Here is a 21,354-nt window from a genome sequence, read left to right as displayed (position 1 = left end):
TGTTTACGTTTTTAATTGACTGTAGTGCTACAAGAAGCAGAAAAGAAGGGACAACATATCGCACAACAACATCAAAATTGCTACACATATAAAATCAGCGAGCTATTCCAAAAGTCTGGCATCTTTTGCATTGAAGTGCACAATATTGGCAAGGAAAATGACCACCAGATTATGATTATTCAAGATTTATTCAAACAGTCTATATCGGACCAAAGCTAACGTGCGTTATAAAAATCAGGGCACATCCTTTGCACGAGGATTGCACATTGCCATTTAGCTGATGATAGTTCTGCTTCAGATCGCTAGGTGGCGGTCGTGAGTGGCCCCTACTTTGCCCCAATGGTACCTTCCACTACGGTCAAAGGTTGGAGCTGTGATCGTGATCGGAAGCAAGCATGCACGTGTAACAACATCGGAAAACTTACCTTCTAGTCCTTTAACCGTCCACAACTTGACGATCAGACCCTCACACGTCTATCCGTGGTTCACCAGAGATGTCCGGATCTGGAATCCAGCGGTCAGCCTTCACGAGCGAGGCTGATTTCTGCCCCGACTGTGGATCCATCCTGCCCCTCCCAGGCCGGGAGGATGTGGTCACCTGTAAGCTGTGTGGGTACCAGGTGGATGTGACAGGTAAGACACTAAGTCTACTACTAAGACAGGTGGATGATGTCATCAGGTCTTAGGGTGTTTCGTTAGGGTGTTTGGCTCAGAACTCAGAGGTCCTGAGTTCGAATCCCATGACATGCCACCGATGTTATGGCCTTGTGAAAGATTCTTTCTCACTTCACTCAGTTGGAAATGAGTACCTAGCTACGGTTAGCGACATTGTGGATAGGACGTTAAATGGAGGTCCCGTATTTGAGGAGAGCCACACCTCGAGCATATTAAAGAACCCACCACACTTGTCGAAAAGAGTAGGGGTCCTTCCCGGTGTAAGTGTATTAAACCTTACAACACTCAGGATATAAGTCGCGGCGACTGTTGAAGGGCTTCTTTTACTTGCAGTCTTATACATTAGCCAATGCAAGTAAAAGAAGCCCTCCAACAGTCGCCGCGGCTATTAGGATATATACTATAGGCTACAGAGTCTTCACTAAGTTGAGACAGTAGCCTCAAAAAGAAAGAACTTGATGGCCAAAATGCCACAGACTACGATGGATATTAGTGCATCATGTTGGCTTGAGATTTCTTCACAGGAAACATCAAGAATCTTTCAAAGTGAATGGTACTACTTTTACTGATCTTCTAATTCTGTGCCTTTTTCTACTTTCAGAGTTTGATGGAGTTGAAATTAAGTCCCACATTGTTTTCAATAAAAGAGAAACAGCCAAGAAGGAAGACAGACCAACAGAGGACACATCCGGACCACTGGTAATGTCACATCAGACATGTTTCTGAACTGTTCAATGTTCTTTGCAACAACATGTTTGCTTTCATATGGAACTTCATACAGATGAAGTAATGAGCTTAAACTTGGGATTTAGCATTTTTGAGTCTCAGTATTTATCCGACATTCTTAATATCAGATAAGTAGAGTAAGAAATAAATTCTGTGTTGTCATCCTGCATTATCAGTGGACTAGCCCCTGCTCTACTGCTTTCACAACTGTGTGGCCCAAAAGCTTTAGAAAAGGAGATGGGCACTGCCCTGTACACTGAAAGGTGTGGGCAGGATCTTTTAAGACTAGAAAGTTTAAACTAACTTACCGTACCTCTCCAATCCTGTAGGTGGACCGGAAGTGTCCCAAATGTGGCCATGAAGGGATGACGTACACCACCAGACAGACACGCTCAGCTGACGAGGGGCAAACTGTCTTCTACGGCTGTCCTAGGTGCAGGTGGGTGGGGCACCGTGTTGTCATGGATACATGTACAACCATGACTTTGTTTATCGAAGAGCAAATCATCATTTATTCATTTTAACTCTGCGCATTTTCATCTGTTTTTGCATGACTTTGATCTGTCACATGTTTTCTATTGTACAGGTTTAACGAGACAGAATACTCCTGATCATCTCAGCAACAGGAGAGTCCGAGAGACTAATTTACATCATGTTACACCAAGACTGGACACAACTCAACACTGTCATGGATAGAACTACATGTACATCAAGACACTTCTTGCTGGTATTGTCTACTTTGTTAGACAGTTGATGATCCTGAACATCCGGAGTCTTTGTATCATCCAGGTTCATATATGTTGTAGAGATGCACTGATGTACAAACATTTGTTGGTTTCATTACTTGTCAAATTTAGATTAGAATAGAGACTTATTTACTAGGAGGACATAAATAACATGCTATGCATATAAAAAAATGTTAATTCACAATCAGAAACAAATGCTTTATTATGAAATTAGGCAAAGGGCATCATATAGAGTGATACAGTCTTTTAATATGGACTCTCTCTAAATCCATGGATTTGGGACTAACAGCATATATGTAAAGGGCCAAACTCCAATACTCAACAATAGCTGAACTCTTTGTGTTGCACATAGATATGCTGACAAGAAAAGTTAATAGAAAAGATAAAAATATAGAACATGCAACTCAATAAAACTGTACTGACCTCATTATTTTGTATCTTTTGTGTAGTTAATGCATAGATAAATAAACACTTCACTTGTCACTCTTATATCCAACATGTCTTCACCATGACATAAACATGTAGACATTCCTTTCAACTCATTTGAGTATCACTACACACCACAAACCAAAAATCTATTCACAGGGTATATGGTCATACAAAGTAAAATTTTACTGGTAGTTCAACCACCATCTTTCAGTGCAGAATAAAGAAGCTGAACTTGACTTCCGCATAAATCTACTTTAGCTTGGTTCCACACCAGAAGGCCCTGGTTCTGTGGGAAAGAAGGAACATGAGGAAATTATGGTACTAATTTCTAAACTGGAAAGTATGACTGATATTACAGATAACTTCCATAAATTAAATAAATAAAAATTGAAGCACCTGAGACTGCAGTATGTATGCTTTTCAAGATGATTAAGATTTCACAAGTTATTTTGTTGAATAACTTTGAAGCAATACAACGTTCAGATCAGGGAATACATCTGATGACTGTTTGAACAAAAGGGGTAGTAGGCAAAATGTTAAGTAGTTTAGTTTTGGTTTTACTTGTAAGTTTCTGTGTTACCTTCTGCTGGATCCTTGTTCTCCTGATCATGGTCGTGATGATGATGATGATGTTTTCTTCTGCTGCGATGACCGTGGTGGTGGAACATACAATCATCATCATCACCTTCACTCTCTGATGAACTCTCACCAAACTTGCGGGGTTTGTGATAGATGCAGCAACCTGATTATGATATGAAAATTAAAATCACAATCCTTACAACTGAATTCCAAACAATGGTGATAATTTTAGCACTTTTATGACAATGACTGGTTTGCTTCCATAACAAATTTCATGGCCTACAACAGCCTGTTGGAAAACATTGTGTTACAAAAACAGATTGGATACAAACTTTGTTACTTACACTTTGATTTCTTCTTATCCATATGCTCGTTGTCAACTGTGCCTTCTTCCCACTTCACCTTCTTGTCAGTGTTTGGTTTCTTCAGTCTCATTCTTACCTGGTCCTCATGCTGGGTGAAAAATAAACGTTCAAAGTTACTTCAAATGGTATACAGTCATGGCGTTTCAGATAAACAAGCGTAAAGCTCATATTGTTTGGATCCTTGCACTCTAAATCATACGGAAGTTCGACTTACTCTTTCTTCTTCTACCTCTACTTCGGTAGTTGTTGACGCTGCCGACGCCTCAGCCATCTCTGAGTGATCTTTAAGATGTCTTTTAATTGCCTCAAAGCGTCTTGAGAAGTGTAGATTTAAGGAGGGAAGGTGATACGTGTTACTTGTAACGTTTCATGTCCAAAATTGAACCAGGAACGTCAAATCGAGGTCATGCGGTCATCAGGCATGCGCAGATCATTTCATACACGTCATAACCTTAGGTAACCTCATCACAGACTAACGTAATAAATCATATTTAGCAAACGAAAAGTATTCTTTTGACATTCGGTAAGCATCTTTAAGTACTTTCAAAATTAATAATATAATTTTGAATTATAGATAGGTCCCATCTTGGGTTATGTAAGATTTTGTAACTATTAGTTTATCTTCTGATGTACGGTGTGCTTTGGATGCGCTCTCTCACCCAGTTGTACAAAATGGCGAATCTTCGAGTTTTGGTCGGAGTGAAGAGAGTGATCGACTACGCGGTGAAAATCCGCGTCAAACCCGACAACTCCGGTGTCGTTACAGATGGCGTCAAGCACTCGATGAACCCGTTCTGTGAAATAGCCATGGAGGAGGCCGTCAGGTGAGTACACGGCGTCTGAAAGGCTCACCTGCGCGGAGTGACCTTGCCGTGCCCAGATCGTACCCAGAAGAGGGAGGGGGGCGTGTTCGAGCCTTGATTTTCACCGTACAAAAATTAAACTCATATTTTAGTGGTTGACAGATTGTATCAAATGAAGAATATTTCGTATGTTCATGGTAAAATCGTAACTCTTTATTGCGACATGCTAGTTTATGGTATTACGTATTTACCCAAAATCAAACCAGTTCAAACCAGTATCCCCATGAGTTTTGCTCCCGGTGCAAACAACAAGGCGGTCCTATCTCCTGAGTGCAAGTTATATCCAGCTTCTTATCATTATGCCTACTACAAATTTCAACTTCCCTTTCAGGTTAAAGGAGAAGAAGTTGGCTAAAGAGATCATTGCTGTGAGCTGTGGCCCTGCCCAGGCCCAGGAGACCATCAGGACAGCCCTTGCCATGGGTGCTGACAGGGGCATCCATGTAGAAGTGACAGGAAAGGTAATTAAGTACACATGTATTTGTATTGTCCTCTATACTACCCCATAGCTGAATCTTTAGGTATGTCCAAATTATACATGTTTGTCCCAAGGTCAGGAGTTACCCCAAATTTCTGTATTACATGATTCAATGAACAGCACTGTGAGAGAATTGGCAAAAAGTAAATTTGTGAAAAAATAATTAACTTGTTACAGGTTGACACTGTTGCTCATCTCATTCTTTCAGGAATACGAGAATATGACACCTCTACATGTTTCCAAGATTATGGCCAAGCTGGCACAGGATCAGGAGGCCGACCTGGTCATTCTTGGAAAACAGGTATTGTAAAAAATCCTACAGTGTGTGTGGAATCTTAATCAAAACTAAGTTACCCCGCTGTACTAGAACACATTCTAAGAAAGGACGACTGATATTTCTAGAATTTTCAGTTGACTACTGAATACGTAACTTGTAAAAACTGCTCTTGACAGTTAAATAATGTCGATTATTTCCTTCCAGTCCATCGATGGAGACAACAACCAAACAGGACAGATGACAGCAGCTCTACTAGACTGGCCACAGGCAACATTCGCTTCGGAGGTCACAAAGGAAAATGACCATCTGAAGGTATAAACTCATATCAGAATGTATTTTGTTTTGCCTGAAAGTTAGCTATACCAAAACTCTTTATTGTGGCAACTTTAACACTGTTCTATCTAATTTAAGTACATTCTTTGTACTTAACACCTAGTGGTCATTAAGTATTTCACTGCATCTTTCATTCTTAGCTCTATCCTTGTGAAGTAGCTAATCTTAAATATGTTTCCACAATCTTTCTTCTGATTAATGATAGGTTGTCAGAGAAATTGACGGTGGCTTGGAGACAGTTAAGGTCACACTTCCCGCAGTCATCACAGCAGACCTGCGTCTGAACGAGCCCCGCTACGCCACCCTCCCCAACATCATGAAGGCCAAGAAGAAGAAGATCGCCAAGCACAAGGCGGCAGACTTCGGGGTGGACCTGACGCCCACATTGGAGGTGGTGGGTGTGGAGGACCCTCCTGTCAGACAGGCAGGCCAGAAGGTGGAGTCCACAGAGGAGTTGGTAGCCAAGCTGAAGGATTCTGGAGTTGTTTAACACACTGTATTCAACTGACACTCACAAATTTGCAGAAGATACTACTGGAAGACTTGAAGCTCTCTGTTATGTCTGTGTAGTTAAGCTCAACTACAACAAGGTTTCATAGGATGATATATCTTCACCTATTGCATCTCAGTATGACTTCCACATTCAAATGTAGTGATTTACAGCTGTGAATTTTCTGGTAGGAAATTGCGAAAATATTTGAGGCATGTTGCATACTTTCAGTTCAGTAACAGTAGTCTACTTTCAAAGCTCAATGACACTTCAATGAGACATGTAAAGCTATAGGTTGTATTTCCAATGTAGCACCATAGAAACCAAATGATGTATTATGCTGCTTCCACCATTTCTGTAAATAAAGAGAGTTTTGCCTCAAAGACTGACAGTCTCTTTGTACATGTGGGAAGAAAAACACATTTGGTGAGGCTATGTATGAACAAAGCTATCTAGCTAACCAGCTTTAACATTCTAAACCATACAGTACAGAATAAATGAACATGTTTTATTGAAAGAGATGCCACAGTGCACATTTTGTATTTATTTGGTAACAAAGATATGCATACTAATATCATTAGGAAAGATGAAAGTGTCTATAAGTCACAGTTGTAGTTGATTTATGAAACCATTTTATGCATTAAGACTAAAACCTGTCTCTGAAGAACAGAAATTTAAAGATTGCTTCTGATACTTATGGATGCATAAACTTACTACCCTCTTCTCTTAAGTATATAACTTTTGGGGCCATTCTAACATACTCACTAAGAACTTGCTTATGTTTGCAGCTACAAAAATAGCTATATACACCATTAACTACAACAACCAAAACCACTTTTCAGTGAGAAAAAATCATGATGGTTACAGTTGTACAAGTGCTGGCACATGTTACCACATACTTATATAGAAAAGATACAGGGATAATGATATGCTATTATGTACATGTATCATGTCTTCATTGAGCACTATTTGGACTTGCCCGTCACACCAATACAAGTAACCTAAGGCTGATAGAAGGGAGTTGCAAGTTCCCTCCAGGAATTTTAGCTTCAACATCTATCTGCTTAGCAGGTAATACACAAGGTAGAGAGTCCTAGCGCCTCTATGAAGTGGCCTGGACACCTTCTGAGATGAGTAAGATCTACCCTGCTCCCACTAGTTCAGGTTGGACAATTAATCCTCACTAGAAATGAGAAATGAAAAGCGCCCTCTGTCTCTCCACTACTGATAGTACAGCTCCAGGTTCATCCCATCGTGGATCTCATCTGTACAGAGAGTCAAGGAGGCATTTCACAACAAAGGTTGATATAAGATAAAGATGAAAACATACTATTCACAATAAACAACAATTCAGCAGAGGTGACTGGTGTGCATTTCGAGTTGGACTGAATACAAGACATTTGAACCCCACCCAACACATTTTCCTTAGTTATAACTTCAAAGGTTTATTGAAGAAGCATACTATGATACTTGAGAAACAAGCATGAAAGGATACAGTCTCCCAATGTGATGTGGTCCTTAAAGATTGTGTACCTGAAACACAAAGGGACAAGTCATTTTTAGGGAAAAAGAATTAAAAAAGAAAACAAAAACAGTGACAGTAGTAAGCGATTATAATGCACATTGTATTCTTACCATTTCTTGAGCACTATTTTTTCCCATCTTGTTCCTGTCTGAGCTGCTACCAATTTCTTCAAGTCACCCACAGTGTCATCCGTGCTGGAAGCTGGGTTAAGGAACTTCACATGTACATGGGCAAAGCTACATAATGCACTTGCATGGGCTACAATCTACATTGATGACAAATCCATGAAAAAAGATGAACTAGAACCAGCAGATGTGATGTTTTGTTTTGATGGAACTTTTGAAAGGATCTACTTTGGAACAAAAGTAATGTTATGGAGGTAATATTCATATAATAAGATGTAAAAAAGTTCACTGCACTTAATTCATGTCAAGTAAAAGCATGTAATATCAAAGCTCTTCTACAGGCAAAAGGATACTTGCACTTGACCCTGACTTTCTTCCCCAGTCGATCGTTACACGTTACTTCAATCATGGCTGGACTTCAGCTGAAGAACTGTGGGGACAACAACATGAATTAAGACATGTCATTTCTGTGTGGCATTTGCAGAGAATATTTACTGAAATCTACTGGTATCTTGTCAATGACTCACAAGTCACAATATTTGCCAATCAACAACATTGAGGCATCACAGACTAAAGCTGGTAACTACATAAATAATTTAGCTGATCTGCAAAATGAATGAAGGAACTGAACAAAAACATAATTTTGAAACATCATAACTTATATTATATCACAAAACGTAACGTTACATGTCATGAAATCAAAACAACCACTACAACTTTATCAACCCGTTGTACATTTTATGCTACCAGAAACATTACACATGATGTAAGACAATGTATTAAACTGCTCTAAAATATTCTACCAAGAAAAAATACCCCCCTCCCCCATTTTACATGTGCGAAAATCCTAACCAACAAGTCTGTCGTGAACGCGTGAAATAGAAAACCAGTAAACTTTGTCGGTTTGTTGTACTCACCCTTTACAGTACCGAGTAAGTTATGTTGATCACTGATGTGAAGGAATACTTTAATATCCAAGTACAGGAAAGGTACACTGAACTTTCGTCACAACAAAAATCTGTTTTCTGGAACCTGATGGAAAAGTAAGCTAAAGCATAAGCATGGATTTACCACCTAAGATTCGAGCTGCAGATGGTCCCTTACTGTCAATTGTTGCGTAATGAAAGATAAAATTATTACCCAAATTCACAAATATAATTTTTTTTTCATTATCATGGCAAAGAAGACGTCACGGGTATGAAAATGTGATTCCAAATCCGCAATGCTGCCTACAAATAAACTACTATTTTTTAGATAAAACCATTGTTTAAGAAGGGGCAATTTTTGTAAAATTTAGATTTGAAAGATTTACATGAATCCGTGAGGTAATACCAAAATTCAATACTGTTGTGTAAAAAAATATAGAATAAATATGATTTGAATTCAGATTGACTGACATTGATTGCTGTATTGATTTAGTACTCATACTGAAACTCCCCCATATTTGAGTCGACTCAACCAAACTATCAGCTGTGAATGAAAGTGCAACACCCACCGCATATGTATCATTTTTTCACGTAAATTCTTCTTATGATTTGGTTTCTGGTTTGCTGAAACATCTTTGCGCTGGAGGGAAGTACCCACACCGACGCTGGATCATCCCTTTTTCAGTAAGAACTGCCTGGGCGGCCATTCCTCTGTACAGATGCTGCGTGCACGTGACTGCAACTTGAGTTGAAAATTATGATCGATCCAACTTGTTCTAACTTTACCAAACTATATTGTTTGTTTGAACCTTTAGTAAAGAAACGTTCGGGTGTCCAAGGCACCATTTACATTCAGTAGGAGTAACTACAACATGCTACTAAAGGCGACATAACCAATGAAGCGCATTGGCATAAACACGTGCCGAATTCTAGTGGAATTTGTAATAAATTGTATTACGTTTAAAGTGTTCTTGAACTTCAAAAATTTACAAAATCTCTTTGTCATTTAATATATGTAACGGTATATGTTCTGACTGGTACGTGTGTTCGACCTTGAATAGATGTACTAGTACTAGTAGTACTGTATTTATTGTTTTTTTTTTCAACTAAGGTAAATGCATGTAAAGGTTTGATCACCTATTATGCATTCAGCAGTCAATCAGCACCCTATTTACATTACAAGACAAGTGTGCATTTGCTTTGAAAAGGCATCTGTGAAGTTTAAGCAAACGTACCGGTATTCTTTGTTGTTGATGTTGTCCTTGTTTAATGTCTATTTCTCCGCTAGACGTGGTCCCATGGTGCTGTCTTATGCTATGTGCTTCCAAGTAGGTATAACCTCCTTGGTGCTTCTTAGCTATCACGTTCTCTCTTGTGCTTCACCTCATGTGCTTTGCTTCTTTGTAGGATATCCTGTATTGAAACAAAACAAGAAGTAACATTGCACCATGGTAGAAAGAGAAGTAGACATTCCAACACCCAAGAAAAGGAAGTACCACCACAATGTGTCCATGTCTCCGGTGTCTGGGGAAACCCTGCGTAGGGAGCGGCTGTCCCTGCCCATCTACCCCGCACGCAGGAAGATCATTCAACAGGTGCAGCGATTGGACACGGTCATCCTCATCGGTAAAGAGCCTTTAGCATGTATAATTCTATACCAGGTTTTCATTTTTGCCCCAGCCGTTTACAGGAAAATGAAGTGAAAAAAACTTATCGGCAGGAACATCCTGTCAATAGTGAAACAAAAGGTCTTTGTTGTTGACACCTAGGCTCCTCCCTTTCTGTCTTTTAGTACCAGTAACTTTACAGTTATCAACATTGGGTTTGTACAGTACTACTGATGTACTCTTTAATGTGGCTATTATGTAGGTATAGATACCCTTCTGCATCTAATAGATGGAGAAAGTAAATGAATGTCATATGTTTTTGTCATGTTTGGTTTTCTACAGGTGAGACAGGAAGTGGAAAGACCACTCAGATTCCTCAGTACCTCATGGAAGCTGGTTTTGGCAAGGTAATATCAAATATCCTAGCATTAACTACCATATGTATCCAGGGGAATTACATATAAATTACACTTTCTAGTTGGCGCTTTGAAACTCATTTCAATCAGCTACAACTGTAACTAGTATTCACAGCAGATAGGACAAATGGACAACCTCAACATGTATGTCTTATTCTTGTCCTACTTCACTAGAAGTCATGTTTCACTCTCTCTCTCCCTGCAGATAGGAACTGTTGCCTGTACCCAGCCCAGGAGAGTGGCAGCTGTCACCGTGGCAACCAGGGTGTCTAAGGAGAGAGGATGTGAGTTAGGAGCTCAGGTACGTGGAAGGACATTAACATTGTATTGAATATATACATAATGTCGTTGGTCTTGTGAGTCAATAAAATGTTCGAATTGAACAATGAGCACACCACTGGCTCCACAATGTATCCTGTACATCCCACTTAGTTTTCCCAAGGAGGTTATATATAAAACCTCCTTGGTTTTCCATGGCTCTCATACATTGTACTCCATGTAGGGAGTGTGGGATCTGTGAAAACTAACTAGGATAGCACCAAGGCTAGTGAGGCAGGATGTTGTTGATTTGAATTGTCAATGCTGACAAAGATGACCATGTTCTAAGTCAAACTGTGATGGGACAAAAGGTCAGCAGAGCCTAGCATAAAGTCCATCTGGAAGTGAAAGAGGACCAGTTTTCATGTGTAATGATATTGTAGAAGTTTGTTGCTTATTTTGCTACATCTTACCTTAGACCTTAGATCCTCCCACTACATCAGTGTTGTATACTGCAGGTCAGTAAATGGTGCTCCTCCAGAGACTTGAGCTCTGTGCCACTAGTTCCATCTCCTTCAGTGTTCATAAAACCAAGTTTTAAATCCAGTTTTGCTTCAAGTATGTGTTAATGTCTCTTTATTTTGCCCTCAGGTTGGCTACTGTGTCCGTTTTGATGACATGACAAGCGAGAACACCAAGATTAAGTACATGACTGACGGCATGCTGCTGAGGGAGGCTATAGGAGATCCTCTCCTGAAGAGGTACAGTATTAGTATTCATACTTCCCTTACTTTTCGTTTTACCAACAGTATAACATAGACTGGACATTTTAATTGTCTCACAAAAGTACTCCTATTTCTGGAATGTATGGGCAGATTATACCAAGTGTTTGGTCACTTCAGTCATTAATTGAATACCATGCTCATAATGTGTGTTGTTTATTTCGACAGAAAAAGGGATCTCATCATTTCATTTCATACCATTATACATATAGCTGGAAGTGTGGTTTTATGATTTTTACACCTTTTAGTATGTCTATATTGTCAGTCATTTTTAGCAAGGCTGTACTTATTTATTTTCTTACCATATACCTCCACAGGTACAGTGTGATCATCCTTGACGAGGCTCATGAGAGGACCATCCAGACAGACATCCTGTTCGGTGTTGTTAAAGCAGCACAGAAGAGAAGGAAACAGTCCAACCTTCGACCTCTGAAGGTCATTGTCATGTCTGCCACTATGGATGTGGACCACTTCTCACAGTACTTCAACAGGTGAGGGGATGCTGAATGTGTTACCTGGCCTCAATACTGACATTTTACCTCTTTGAAAGTGGAGTTATCATTTTCTCTCTGCATGTTTGTTTGTCTTTGTGTGTGTCTGTAGTTATTCCTGCTGGCCAGGGTCCATGTTTTTTCCCAACTGAGTTGTAACTGGATTCAAAGGCTGGTTTGGTCTGCATCCAAAGTTGGTGCAGCAGGTTTGTTATTTTGTGTTAATGACAGCCATGTGGGATTTACAAGACCAAACTTTCACTTGTTACTGCAAAAATGGTTTGCTTTAACAGGAAAGGCAGCTGAAAAATGTTCCTGTGTTCTGTAACTTTATCCTCAGGGCTCCAGTGTTGTACCTGGAGGGCAGACAGCATCCAGTCAAGGTCATGTACACCATGGAGCCGCAGGAGGACTACATCTACGCTGCTCTGGTTACAGGTGAGCCACCTGACTGTAGTTGGACACCTTTTGTCACTGTTATCATTTTGGTCTTCTTATGTTTGTAGTGCCTTGCAATTTTGAATTAGTGTGATATGATAAAAAGATGTACTGTAGTAGGATATTACAACCACACTGTACCTAACTGAGGTACATTCAACATGTGGTTGGAATTGACCTAACTATGCACTTACTGTAACTAAGGCACAAGTTAGGCAAATTGTCACCCTCACCGTTAGATAATTCCCCACTCCAATGTCTGAGTCAATTCATTGGATGTTAACTAGGAAAACCCAAATCAAATGTCTACATTTGTCTTTAATTCTCATCAGAAGCAAAGGTTAATTAAAGATTCATTTGTGAATCACCAGTACATTTCTGATACATGTGCACATGCAGGTTACAAATTCCACTGACAAGAATTAGTTTGAAAAGGCAAAAGTCCTACAATTTCACTTGACACTATCAGGTCAAAATATGAAATATGAAAATAAAGTCTGTACAGGCATTTCATTAATTGAGTTATCTCAGTAGGCAGGGGAAATTTAGAGTATTTAGTTAAAATGTGTCCAGTATTCAAGCCACATGTTCTTTAGCCTGCCTTCTTAACTCAACAGAATGTAACACAGACTGATAGGGTGTCACTTTGATTGATGCTGCTAAAAAAAGCAAGAGCAAGATAATCATTGCAAACAGGAAGAGTTTATTAATTTGCACAATCTGCACATATGAGGACTGCATTGTGTATTCCCTCTTCTTACATCTTATAATATACAGTGTATGTGATCAGAATACAGATTTTTGTAGGGAGTGGCCCTTTAGATATTAAGTAGGCATACTGTGTAGCTTATACTTCATCATACCAACTTGTCAATTTTACTAGATTTGACTATTTATACTGCTGCAGAAATAGTTTTATCATAGAATAGAGAGGTTAGTTTGTTTGACTTGTCTTAATTATAGCCAGACCCAGGCCCTGATAAGGTCTCCCATGACAATAAGATTGTCCTGAAGACAGAGGTCCTGTCCTTCTGTCTGTCAGTCTGGAGGAAGTGGCTAAGTTGAACCAGTTGTGTGAGACCTTGGGCTAATCAACATTCCTGTTTACCTGTGGGTGATTTAAGGTGACAGTATCTTATAGAATGGAAACATTTACCAGACAGACAGTGCTCTAAATAAAGGACATCCCTCCAAGCTGAAAGGTTAATAATCTGGTGAGAGCATCTGAGTTTAACCTTAATGGTTAAAGCATTCATCGTGTCTATAAAGATCATGTTATTTTGATAAAAAACTTGACCTATGGCATGCTTTGGTCCACGTAGCGTGCTGTGGGTTACTTGTTAGTAATCTTGCTCCAGGACCATGAGGTTAGGAGTTCAAAACCCAGCCTAGACGAGTTCTGAACCCAATTTGCACTGGTGGTCCATGCAATCCTTCAAAGTGGATGTTTGGCCTAGCTGTAAGCATGTTAAAGAACCAATAAGGGTTGGGGTATGCCAGGATGTGCTCAGTATGCAGAAAGGGGTGGTTTACTAGTAATGTAAAACAGATACAAATGAGAAGGAAATTGCTGAATCAAACTGTTGAATAAAAACCATTGTTATTGTTCGCCTTGGGAAAAAATGTCTATCTGCACATGCAGAAAACAGCTGCTGCTGATGATGATGTTGTATCTGCACAAGTCATACTTTTGGAAATTGTGCTCTCAATTCTGCTCTCATGCTATTTTTCTGTACTGTAGCTTTTCAACAGACATATCCTATTCCCCCATTTTGTATGGTTAAGAAAACACAGCTGCTGCCGGTTATAAAGGTTGAAAGAGCCCTTTAATACTGGCTTTATGAGGTAATGTCAAGTTCAAGGTTGATTGTAGGTCTTTCACAAAACTATAACACCATGATGGTTCTGTCCTGCACTAGTGTTCCAGATCCACCAGGAGGCGCCCCCGCAGGAGGACGTGCTCGTGTTCCTGACCGGTCAGGAGGAGATCGAGACTCTGGCACGCACCATGAGGGACATCGCATACCACTGTCCGTCAGACGCGCCCAGTATGGTGGTGCGCCCCCTGTACGCTGCACTCCCACCGACGGTTCAGCTCAAGGCCTTTGAAGCAGCACCTACTGGCTCCAGGAAGGTACTGCAGCTACCATATAATAAAATTTTACAATTACAATATTATATAAATGATTGATGTGGGATAGACATCTGAAACATGATATTTTCATATTGTAATCCAGTGGTATAGATTGAATTAAAATTTTATTCTTCAATTTTCCTGGATGAAAATATTCACAAATGCATCTACCATAGAAACTGTGGTGGGACTGATCGTATCAGTTATACACAAGAGACACACTGCAAACCTATCAGCTTTCATGTCTGTGCTTTTGCTTTTTCATGAAAGCCCTTTTTGTATTGAAATCATATGTTTGTCATGTGTTACTTTCCTAAAAAGGCATCAGCTCACATGAAAGATAGAAGCTGCATTATGTCTTTGACTGAAGGACTTGATTGAGTGTTTGAGTTCATTCATGTTATTCCTTCATCATGGAATGTCATCAGCCAGATACCCTTTCTTTCCAGGTTATTCTTGCCACGAACATAGCGGAAACATCTGTCACAATCAAAGGCATCAAGCATGTGGTGGACACAGGTATGGTGAAGCAACGACTGTTCCGGCCGACTAGCGGGCTGGATAGTCTGGTGGTGAAGAAGGTGTCTAAGGCCCAGGCCTGGCAACGCACAGGAAGGGCAGGTAGGGTCATAGGTCACATGGGATAGACATCATGATAGGCAGAGCCTGAGGCAAGGGTCAAATGTATGTGGTTCAGAGGTCAGCTGTTGAGGCCATCACTATTTCCAGCATGGCAGATTGAAGTCATAGGGTTACCTGTGGAAGACTTTTCAAGCAGGTTAGATAGGGGACACATCTGTTCTGCTGTAGGCATCACTAACCTGGTATCCATATCTATTACTAGTATTAGCTGTATCCTCTTCAGAGAGTATGAGGAGACTTGACATCTACATGTATAAGAGGTTTGGATACCAGGCTAAGGCATTTCCACTGTTGGCTGACAGATAGAGATTATTTAATTTAAATATCATCATTACAGCCTAGGTTTACAAGGGCCATAGGTCATTAAGTTGTGGACTTCCGGTACATTGTTGTATTACTGGAAAGACAAGTGCTTTATTGTAAACCACCGCAATTTACCTGCTTCCTTCTATGTGATTGAATGAAGAATTCAATTTCTTTTTTTATTCCTTCCCCAGGCCGAGAGAGTTCTGGCACCTGCTACCGGCTGCTGACAGAGGAGGAGTTTGAGCAGCTTGCCCAGACCACCATCCCTGAGATCCAGAGAGTGAACCTGGCCAGCGTGGTGCTGCAGCTGCTGGCGCTCAGGATACATGACATCATGGAGTTTGACTTCATGGACAAACCAGCCAGAGAGGTAGGACTACAGAACAGTGTTATTGTGAAGTTCATGGATCGGTAGGGCAAGAAGAGAGGCAGGGGTTGAAGACAGACATAGGTAGTAGTACATCTGTATCACCACCACGCTAGGTGAACAGGACTAGAGCAGCATCTCTTCTAAGTCATGATCGAGCCAAGCTTGACTCACTGAGAGTGAGGACTAACTGAGCCAATAAAAGAAGCAGGGGTCACCCCATACCTATAGAACCAACAAAATGTAGTTGTAGGCAAACCCACAAATCAATCTCAAGGTTCAAATTGTGTCAAGGTCTAAACCTGGCTTTATTCTGGGATAGGGATTCTGAGTACTGGCTTGTTGGGGTCTTATATCTTATAGAAACCTTCTGCAATAAGTTACAGGATTCAGATCAAACTTCACGTTTTTCTCCCAGTCTCTCCTGACAGCGTTGCAGCAGCTCCACCTACTGGGCGCTGTGGAAAAGCAGAAGCAGGTCCAGCTGACCCCCCTGGGGAGACTGATGGCAGCGTTTCCACTTGACCCCAGGTTTGCCAAGGTCATCCTGGCTGCCAAGGTCAGTCTCTCCTTCTGTCATCAACCATAGGTTTTAGGCAAGAGAAACTCATCAGAGGCCTAAGGTTCCTCTTCAATAATGATATTTCATAATTACACCACTTGCTGGTTAGCACTGATTTGTAACTGTTAATTGCGCCTGTATAAACAGTGACGTGTGCATCTGTGCTCTAGTTATTCAAATGACTGTTTGTGTGCACTGTACTTTGTGTTTGCTTGATAGTATTCTGTTCCTTGCCATTTCCCAGGACCACCACTGTACAGAGGAGATCCTGACAATCGTGGCCATGTTGTCTGTGGACTCTGTTCTCTTCACACCGGCCAGTAAGCGGGAGATGGCCGCAGCTGTCAGGAGGAAGTTCATGTCTGAGGAAGGGGACCACATCATGCTGCTCAACATATACAGGGCCTTCAAGGTCAGAATTGAAACTTTCAATGATTTATTGTCATTATATTTTCAAATTTCCATCATTTGCCCAGCAGAACTATACAAAACTCAACATTTGTCAAATTGAACAGAACTTAGAACAAAACATATGTGTCAAATTAAACAGAACTCAGAACATAACATTTGTATCATCAAATTTCAAATGTAACAGAACCTCCAAATACTGATGGGAAATTCAATGTTCATGTAGCCTCTCTTGATTCCATGAGTTTGCACATCACAGAAACACCCAATGTCAGAGGTTCACCTGAGCAGTGGACTTGTGTAGTGCTTGCACAACTGTGTGGCCCAAGAGCTATAGAAATAGGTGTGAGATGGATTGTAACTTGACAGAAGTGCTGATTATGCACCCCTCCTCCTCCCACAGGCTGTGAAGGGGAACCGACCATGGTGTCAAGAGAACTTCATCAACTCCAGGAACATCAGTAACGCCATGGACATCCGTGGGCAGCTGAGGGACTTGTGTCAGAGACTACAGATCCCGTTAGAGTCCGCGGGACAGGACACGGCCGTCATCAGGACGTGTCTGGCCAAGGGGTTGTTCATGAACGCAGCTGAGCTGCAGCGGGGTGGGGAGTACATCACGATCGAGACACGCCAGCCCGTGGCCATCCACCCCTCCTCCTGCCTGTTCCAGTGTAAACCTGCGTACGTCATCTTCAGCGAGCTTGTTCAGACCACCAAGTGTTACATGAGAGACTTGAGTGTGGTGGACCAGAGATGGCTACAAGAGGCAGCACCAAACTACTTCAAACAGGACAGGACTTGATCCTCAAGCTGATCGTTCATAAATCAATATGGTGGGATGATTTTTTTCTCATCTGTTAGATGAAGAACCTTCCAGAGGCCAAGTAGGAGTATGCTCCCAAAACTACCTCAGTTGTCTAGTTACGGATCTTGGTTGGAGTTCGTGGATTGACCTTATGGGTGACACATGATTCTAGTTGATAACATTGTGGATAGTTGCAATGTTTGCAATAGTTCTAGTTACTGTAATTGGTTGGTTTCTGTTATTGGTTTATACTTGGAAGTGTACATAACAGGTATTCCCAGAAGATAGAGAAGGCTCTTACTTTAATCAGTGTGTTGAGGATGGCTTCATTTATTTTTTATACTGTATCTTCAGCTTTGTTCAGTTCCTCCACTCTTGTAGGGCCTGTGCCCTGTGGTAGGTATCCCGGGAGGAGTTCGAATTTGAGATCTCAAAGTGTGAAACCAGATGTATGATCAAGGCATGTTCAAATTCAAGGCTTTTAAAGACAAATAAATATCTAACCTTCAAATCAAATTCAAGGCTTTTTTATTAGAAAGATTTAGGGTGTCACAATTTTGAGGAGATCCTCCCAGCAAGTGTAGTTGAGAGTTGAAAGTGTGGTGCATGTATATGAATCACTCTGGACATATTTGGTATTTAGTTATATCAGTATATTACACTATAGGCTGAAGAACCAAACTGTGCATATATATTGATTAAGACAAATGGACAACAGAATGCATGGCGATGCACCTTTTATTGGGTGGACAATTGTTAGCCTACATTTCAAGATACACAGAAGTAACTTCCCAAAGGATAATTTTCTTAAGAGTATACATGACAAGTATCCAAACTTTATAAAAATAGACAATTTCTTTGTCTCTTATGGCTGACACTGAAGAGGTTGTGATATACTGAAGTGCATCAGCACATTGTAGGTAGTGACAGTATTGTTCTCACACAGTGTACAGGTACTGGTAAGGGATCAGAGGGACAGGGAAAGAACTCTGAGGCTGCCTATGTATGGTACATAAGTTGTCCGGACGTAAAGATTCAGTAGTCTAAGTTGGGATGGGGAAAGTGCAGTGGGGTAAGTGCAGAGTCCGATCCCGAACCAGACTGTACGCGGTGTGAGAGATCTGAGGATGGATGCGATAAACAGGCAAGAGGGCTGTGATGGACAGCTACCAATCAACTTTCAGACCAACGGTGTTTGGTTGTTCTTCCTAGGAGTTTGAAAGAGCAGCGACGCAGACATTTCATGTTACTGGTGTTTTTACTGCCCTCTCCACTGGCCAGTGGATTTTTTTATGTTCTCCCTGAAAATGAGAGCAAGTTGACCATCACAGCCGGCTCTTACATCTGCTTATTTACAAAGCCAAGTAAAGTTTTTACAACAGAGACTTGGAATTTATCAACAGTGATTGTCCCTGTAGTTAATATGCTGTGGTGGAACTTTCACTCCTTTGTCATATTAGTTGTTGGAATCGTTCTGTTAGAAGTTCGTTACTATGATTTCATCCATTATTTCTGGCAGTTCCACATATTCCTTGCCTTCTACATATGATTATTACTTTCATTTACTGGCAATGTGTTCCTATAAAAGAGAAACTTGTAGAGATTTAGTAGAATACAGCTATATCTAAATACAATGCAGCTGTCTGTTTATTTGTGAGTCAGCCTATTGTCTAAGTAGCACCCTGTAGCAGACAAGCACACCACCCTCCATATAACACTCTCAAACTGAAGACCAGATGGAAGTGAAAAGATGATAGTGCACACATCTTGTTTCTCCCACAGTTCACTTGGATTGGCTGTGACCTTTGACCTCAGCTGGAAGCAGGACAGATTCGCTTGTCCCATGATGGCTGCCATGTTGGTTGGCAAGGTCGTTTTAAAAAAAGCCAAGGACAGCCAGTCAGGAAGAAACGAATCTGAGGCACCTGTTCACAAATGTTCCCATTCACCTACATGCACTGTCACCTGCACTAGGCTGATAACGCCAAGTGAGACTGAACAGCGTTCCCGAGAATGGGAAACATCAGGTGTAGCAGGTGTTGCCGTTGGGTCAGAGTGAATGGGCACACATGTCCAGAGGGTCAAACGTAACTTTTTGCAACAAAGGGAAGGGTGGGGTAAGATGTGGATATGAGCTGAACTAATACAAACTATAGCTGTATAGATCATGTTACAAATTCACCTTAGCCAGCTACTAGAATACAAAAACTTAGCAACTAGTATATATATATTTATATATAGACTTGAAGTAGCCAAACATTGCTTACAAAAACTTTTCAGTGCCACATTTTTAATATGTTGTTCCAGTTAGCCAGTTTTACACATCTATTAAACAAAAAAGCCTCTCTAGCACCTAATTCTATGGGCATTATGTCCTTACTTACAGTAGGAAAGTACAAAATTTAAAATTTTCAAAATGTTCTCAACTTGGGTAAAAATGCTTACAAAATAATAACTAGAAGAGATAGCACCTTGTGTGGAATATAACATGTTACCTGGTAATAAAATGCTTACTCAAAATGCCAAAAAAATAATATTTGCATACTTGAGCCAGTAACATGCAAATTTTCTCCATAATGGCAAAGTACATACAGTTTCATAGCACCTTTGGCAATTTGTCTTGAAGCCAAGCACTGAAGTACTTCTCTCCTTTTTTTGGCTAGTGACAACTTTGAGGAAAACAGCCTAGGAACAGGCCTGCCGAGGGTTTTGCTTGGGTTACACTTCATAGCCTTGAGCAAGGCCTGTCAAAGGCTACAGGTAGCATGTTTGACATAGCACCAAGGGTTTCTGACCCTGAACATAGCAAAAGATTCCATTCTTGATATGAAGAGCTGTTCACATTATACCAAGTGATGGCTACTTTAGCAATGAAACCTATTGCTGTGATTAGGGTCATACTCAATGTAATTGCAATATTTGACACCAAAACTGGTGTTACAGTATGGCTGAGAGTGTTTTTTTGTTCTCAGGGCAGCCATGATTTCTACAAGTCCCTGAAAACTTCCTGGATAGTTGTTTAGGGGAAACTGTGGCCATCCTGGGCTTTAATGCTCTCCTTTCGTCACCCTGTTGTTTCTTACTAGGGCATGTTATCATGACATCTCAAAAAAAGGCTCGTATCAAAAAGTTCTAATAGTTTAAATTTCTTTTGTTTAGCCTTTTGTTAGATTATCAATATTTCTGAAAATTTGCATGTTCCTGGGTTAGGTGGTCCTCCTCCCCCTTAGCTGAAACAGATGGGTCCCACTTCGAAGCCGAACCTCTGATCATCCTTGCCGATGTCCACAACCTTTAAGTCTGTGATTGGCAGCTCAAACATTTTCGCTGTTGTGATTTCGAAAACTGTCTTGTCATATTTCCGGTCCTGCAAAGAAAGAAACAACAAAACACATCACCACCTGTTACGCAAATGATCACTTTTAAGCCACCTCTGTTTAGAAATATTTATATGGCTTCCGTTACAAATTCACATCAGCCCTACAGCTTCAGCTATGGATTAACAGTCCTATACAGAAATGACAGATAACGCACATATTTGTGAGCTGTTGCTCCAACATTGTTTGAATATACAGTCAGAGGAAGGGGACACAAAATA

At 40.6% G+C, this 21,354-nt stretch overlaps 5 protein-coding genes across 12 annotated transcripts in view; 3 read left to right on the top strand and 2 right to left on the bottom strand.

Annotated features, from left to right (window-relative positions):
* The first annotated feature begins 336 nt into the window (after positions 1 to 336).
* LOC136441480 (DNA-directed RNA polymerase I subunit RPA12-like) lies at positions 337 to 2,574 on the top strand. The gene is made up of 4 exons (XM_066437782.1): positions 337 to 633; positions 1,277 to 1,374; positions 1,731 to 1,840; positions 1,988 to 2,574. The coding sequence occupies exons 1-4, from the start codon at positions 495 to 497 to the stop codon at positions 2,010 to 2,012; spliced, it is 372 nt and encodes a 123-aa protein (XP_066293879.1). The 5' UTR covers positions 337 to 494; the 3' UTR covers positions 2,013 to 2,574.
* Positions 2,315 to 3,944, bottom strand: LOC136441481 (E3 ubiquitin-protein ligase PPP1R11-like). The gene is made up of 4 exons (XM_066437783.1): positions 3,735 to 3,944; positions 3,500 to 3,608; positions 3,157 to 3,318; positions 2,315 to 2,862 (listed from the first exon to the last, which is right to left on the bottom strand). The coding sequence occupies exons 1-4, from the start codon at positions 3,789 to 3,791 to the stop codon at positions 2,831 to 2,833; spliced, it is 360 nt and encodes a 119-aa protein (XP_066293880.1). The 5' UTR covers positions 3,792 to 3,944; the 3' UTR covers positions 2,315 to 2,830.
* Positions 3,945 to 4,165: 221 nt separating this feature from the next.
* On the top strand, positions 4,166 to 6,482 carry LOC136441478 (electron transfer flavoprotein subunit beta-like). The gene is made up of 5 exons (XM_066437780.1): positions 4,166 to 4,344; positions 4,715 to 4,844; positions 5,070 to 5,162; positions 5,343 to 5,450; positions 5,677 to 6,482. The coding sequence occupies exons 1-5, from the start codon at positions 4,166 to 4,168 to the stop codon at positions 5,959 to 5,961; spliced, it is 795 nt and encodes a 264-aa protein (XP_066293877.1). The 3' UTR covers positions 5,962 to 6,482.
* A 2,572-nt stretch (positions 6,483 to 9,054) lies between these two features.
* On the top strand, positions 9,055 to 19,390 carry LOC136441477 (ATP-dependent RNA helicase DHX33-like). The gene is made up of 13 exons (XM_066437779.1): positions 9,055 to 9,221; positions 9,945 to 10,163; positions 10,487 to 10,551; positions 10,766 to 10,861; positions 11,470 to 11,579; positions 11,918 to 12,091; positions 12,432 to 12,529; positions 14,449 to 14,663; positions 15,113 to 15,284; positions 15,803 to 15,981; positions 16,397 to 16,537; positions 16,785 to 16,952; positions 17,352 to 19,390. The coding sequence occupies exons 2-13, from the start codon at positions 9,986 to 9,988 to the stop codon at positions 17,751 to 17,753; spliced, it is 1,998 nt and encodes a 665-aa protein (XP_066293876.1). The 5' UTR covers positions 9,055 to 9,221; positions 9,945 to 9,985; the 3' UTR covers positions 17,754 to 19,390.
* The window catches only part of LOC136441476 (collagen alpha-1(XI) chain-like), an 82,371-nt gene continuing 79,493 nt past the window's right edge, over positions 18,477 to 21,354 (bottom strand). For all 8 annotated transcript variants that reach the window (XM_066437776.1, XM_066437774.1, XM_066437777.1 and 5 more), the window contains exon 57: positions 18,477 to 21,123. In XM_066437776.1, coding sequence (XP_066293873.1) covers positions 20,983 to 21,123 — 141 coding nt within the window. In that variant the 3' untranslated portion in view covers positions 18,477 to 20,982. The remainder of the gene's footprint in view (positions 21,124 to 21,354) is intronic.

Source organism: Branchiostoma lanceolatum, chromosome 9 (assembly GCF_035083965.1).
Source record: "Branchiostoma lanceolatum isolate klBraLanc5 chromosome 9, klBraLanc5.hap2, whole genome shotgun sequence".
Lineage (NCBI taxonomy): Eukaryota > Metazoa > Chordata > Leptocardii > Amphioxiformes > Branchiostomatidae > Branchiostoma > Branchiostoma lanceolatum.
This window is presented reverse-complemented; position numbering and strand designations above follow the sequence as displayed.

What these genes read in the sequence shown, in the direction of transcription:
- LOC136441480 (XM_066437782.1), top strand. Translation starts at nt 495, where the DNA reads ATGTCCGGATCTGGAATCCAGCGGTCAGCCTTCACGAGCGAGGCTGAT. An exon ending in GTACCAGGTGGATGTGACAG is followed by an intron (nt 634 to 1,276) that starts GTAAGACACTAA and finishes TTCTACTTTCAG; the next exon opens with AGTTTGATGGAGTTGAAATT. An exon ending in TACGGCTGTCCTAGGTGCAG is followed by an intron (nt 1,841 to 1,987) that starts GTGGGTGGGGCA and finishes TCTATTGTACAG; the next exon opens with GTTTAACGAGACAGAATACT.
- LOC136441481 (XM_066437783.1), bottom strand. Translation starts at nt 3,791, where the DNA reads ATGGCTGAGGCGTCGGCAGCGTCAACAACTACCGAAGTAGAGGTAGAA. An exon ending in TAGAGGTAGAAGAAGAAAGA is followed by an intron (nt 3,609 to 3,734) that starts GTAAGTCGAACT and finishes TTTTTCACCCAG; the next exon opens with CATGAGGACCAGGTAAGAAT. An exon ending in GAACAAGGATCCAGCAGAAG is followed by an intron (nt 2,863 to 3,156) that starts GTAACACAGAAA and finishes TCTTTCCCACAG; the next exon opens with AACCAGGGCCTTCTGGTGTG.
- LOC136441478 (XM_066437780.1), top strand. Translation starts at nt 4,166, where the DNA reads ATGCGCTCTCTCACCCAGTTGTACAAAATGGCGAATCTTCGAGTTTTG. An exon ending in ATGTAGAAGTGACAGGAAAG is followed by an intron (nt 4,845 to 5,069) that starts GTAATTAAGTAC and finishes TCATTCTTTCAG; the next exon opens with GAATACGAGAATATGACACC. An exon ending in AGGAAAATGACCATCTGAAG is followed by an intron (nt 5,451 to 5,676) that starts GTATAAACTCAT and finishes GATTAATGATAG; the next exon opens with GTTGTCAGAGAAATTGACGG.
- LOC136441477 (XM_066437779.1), top strand. Translation starts at nt 9,986, where the DNA reads ATGGTAGAAAGAGAAGTAGACATTCCAACACCCAAGAAAAGGAAGTAC. An exon ending in GGACACGGTCATCCTCATCG is followed by an intron (nt 10,164 to 10,486) that starts GTAAAGAGCCTT and finishes GGTTTTCTACAG; the next exon opens with GTGAGACAGGAAGTGGAAAG. An exon ending in GATGTGAGTTAGGAGCTCAG is followed by an intron (nt 10,862 to 11,469) that starts GTACGTGGAAGG and finishes TTTTGCCCTCAG; the next exon opens with GTTGGCTACTGTGTCCGTTT.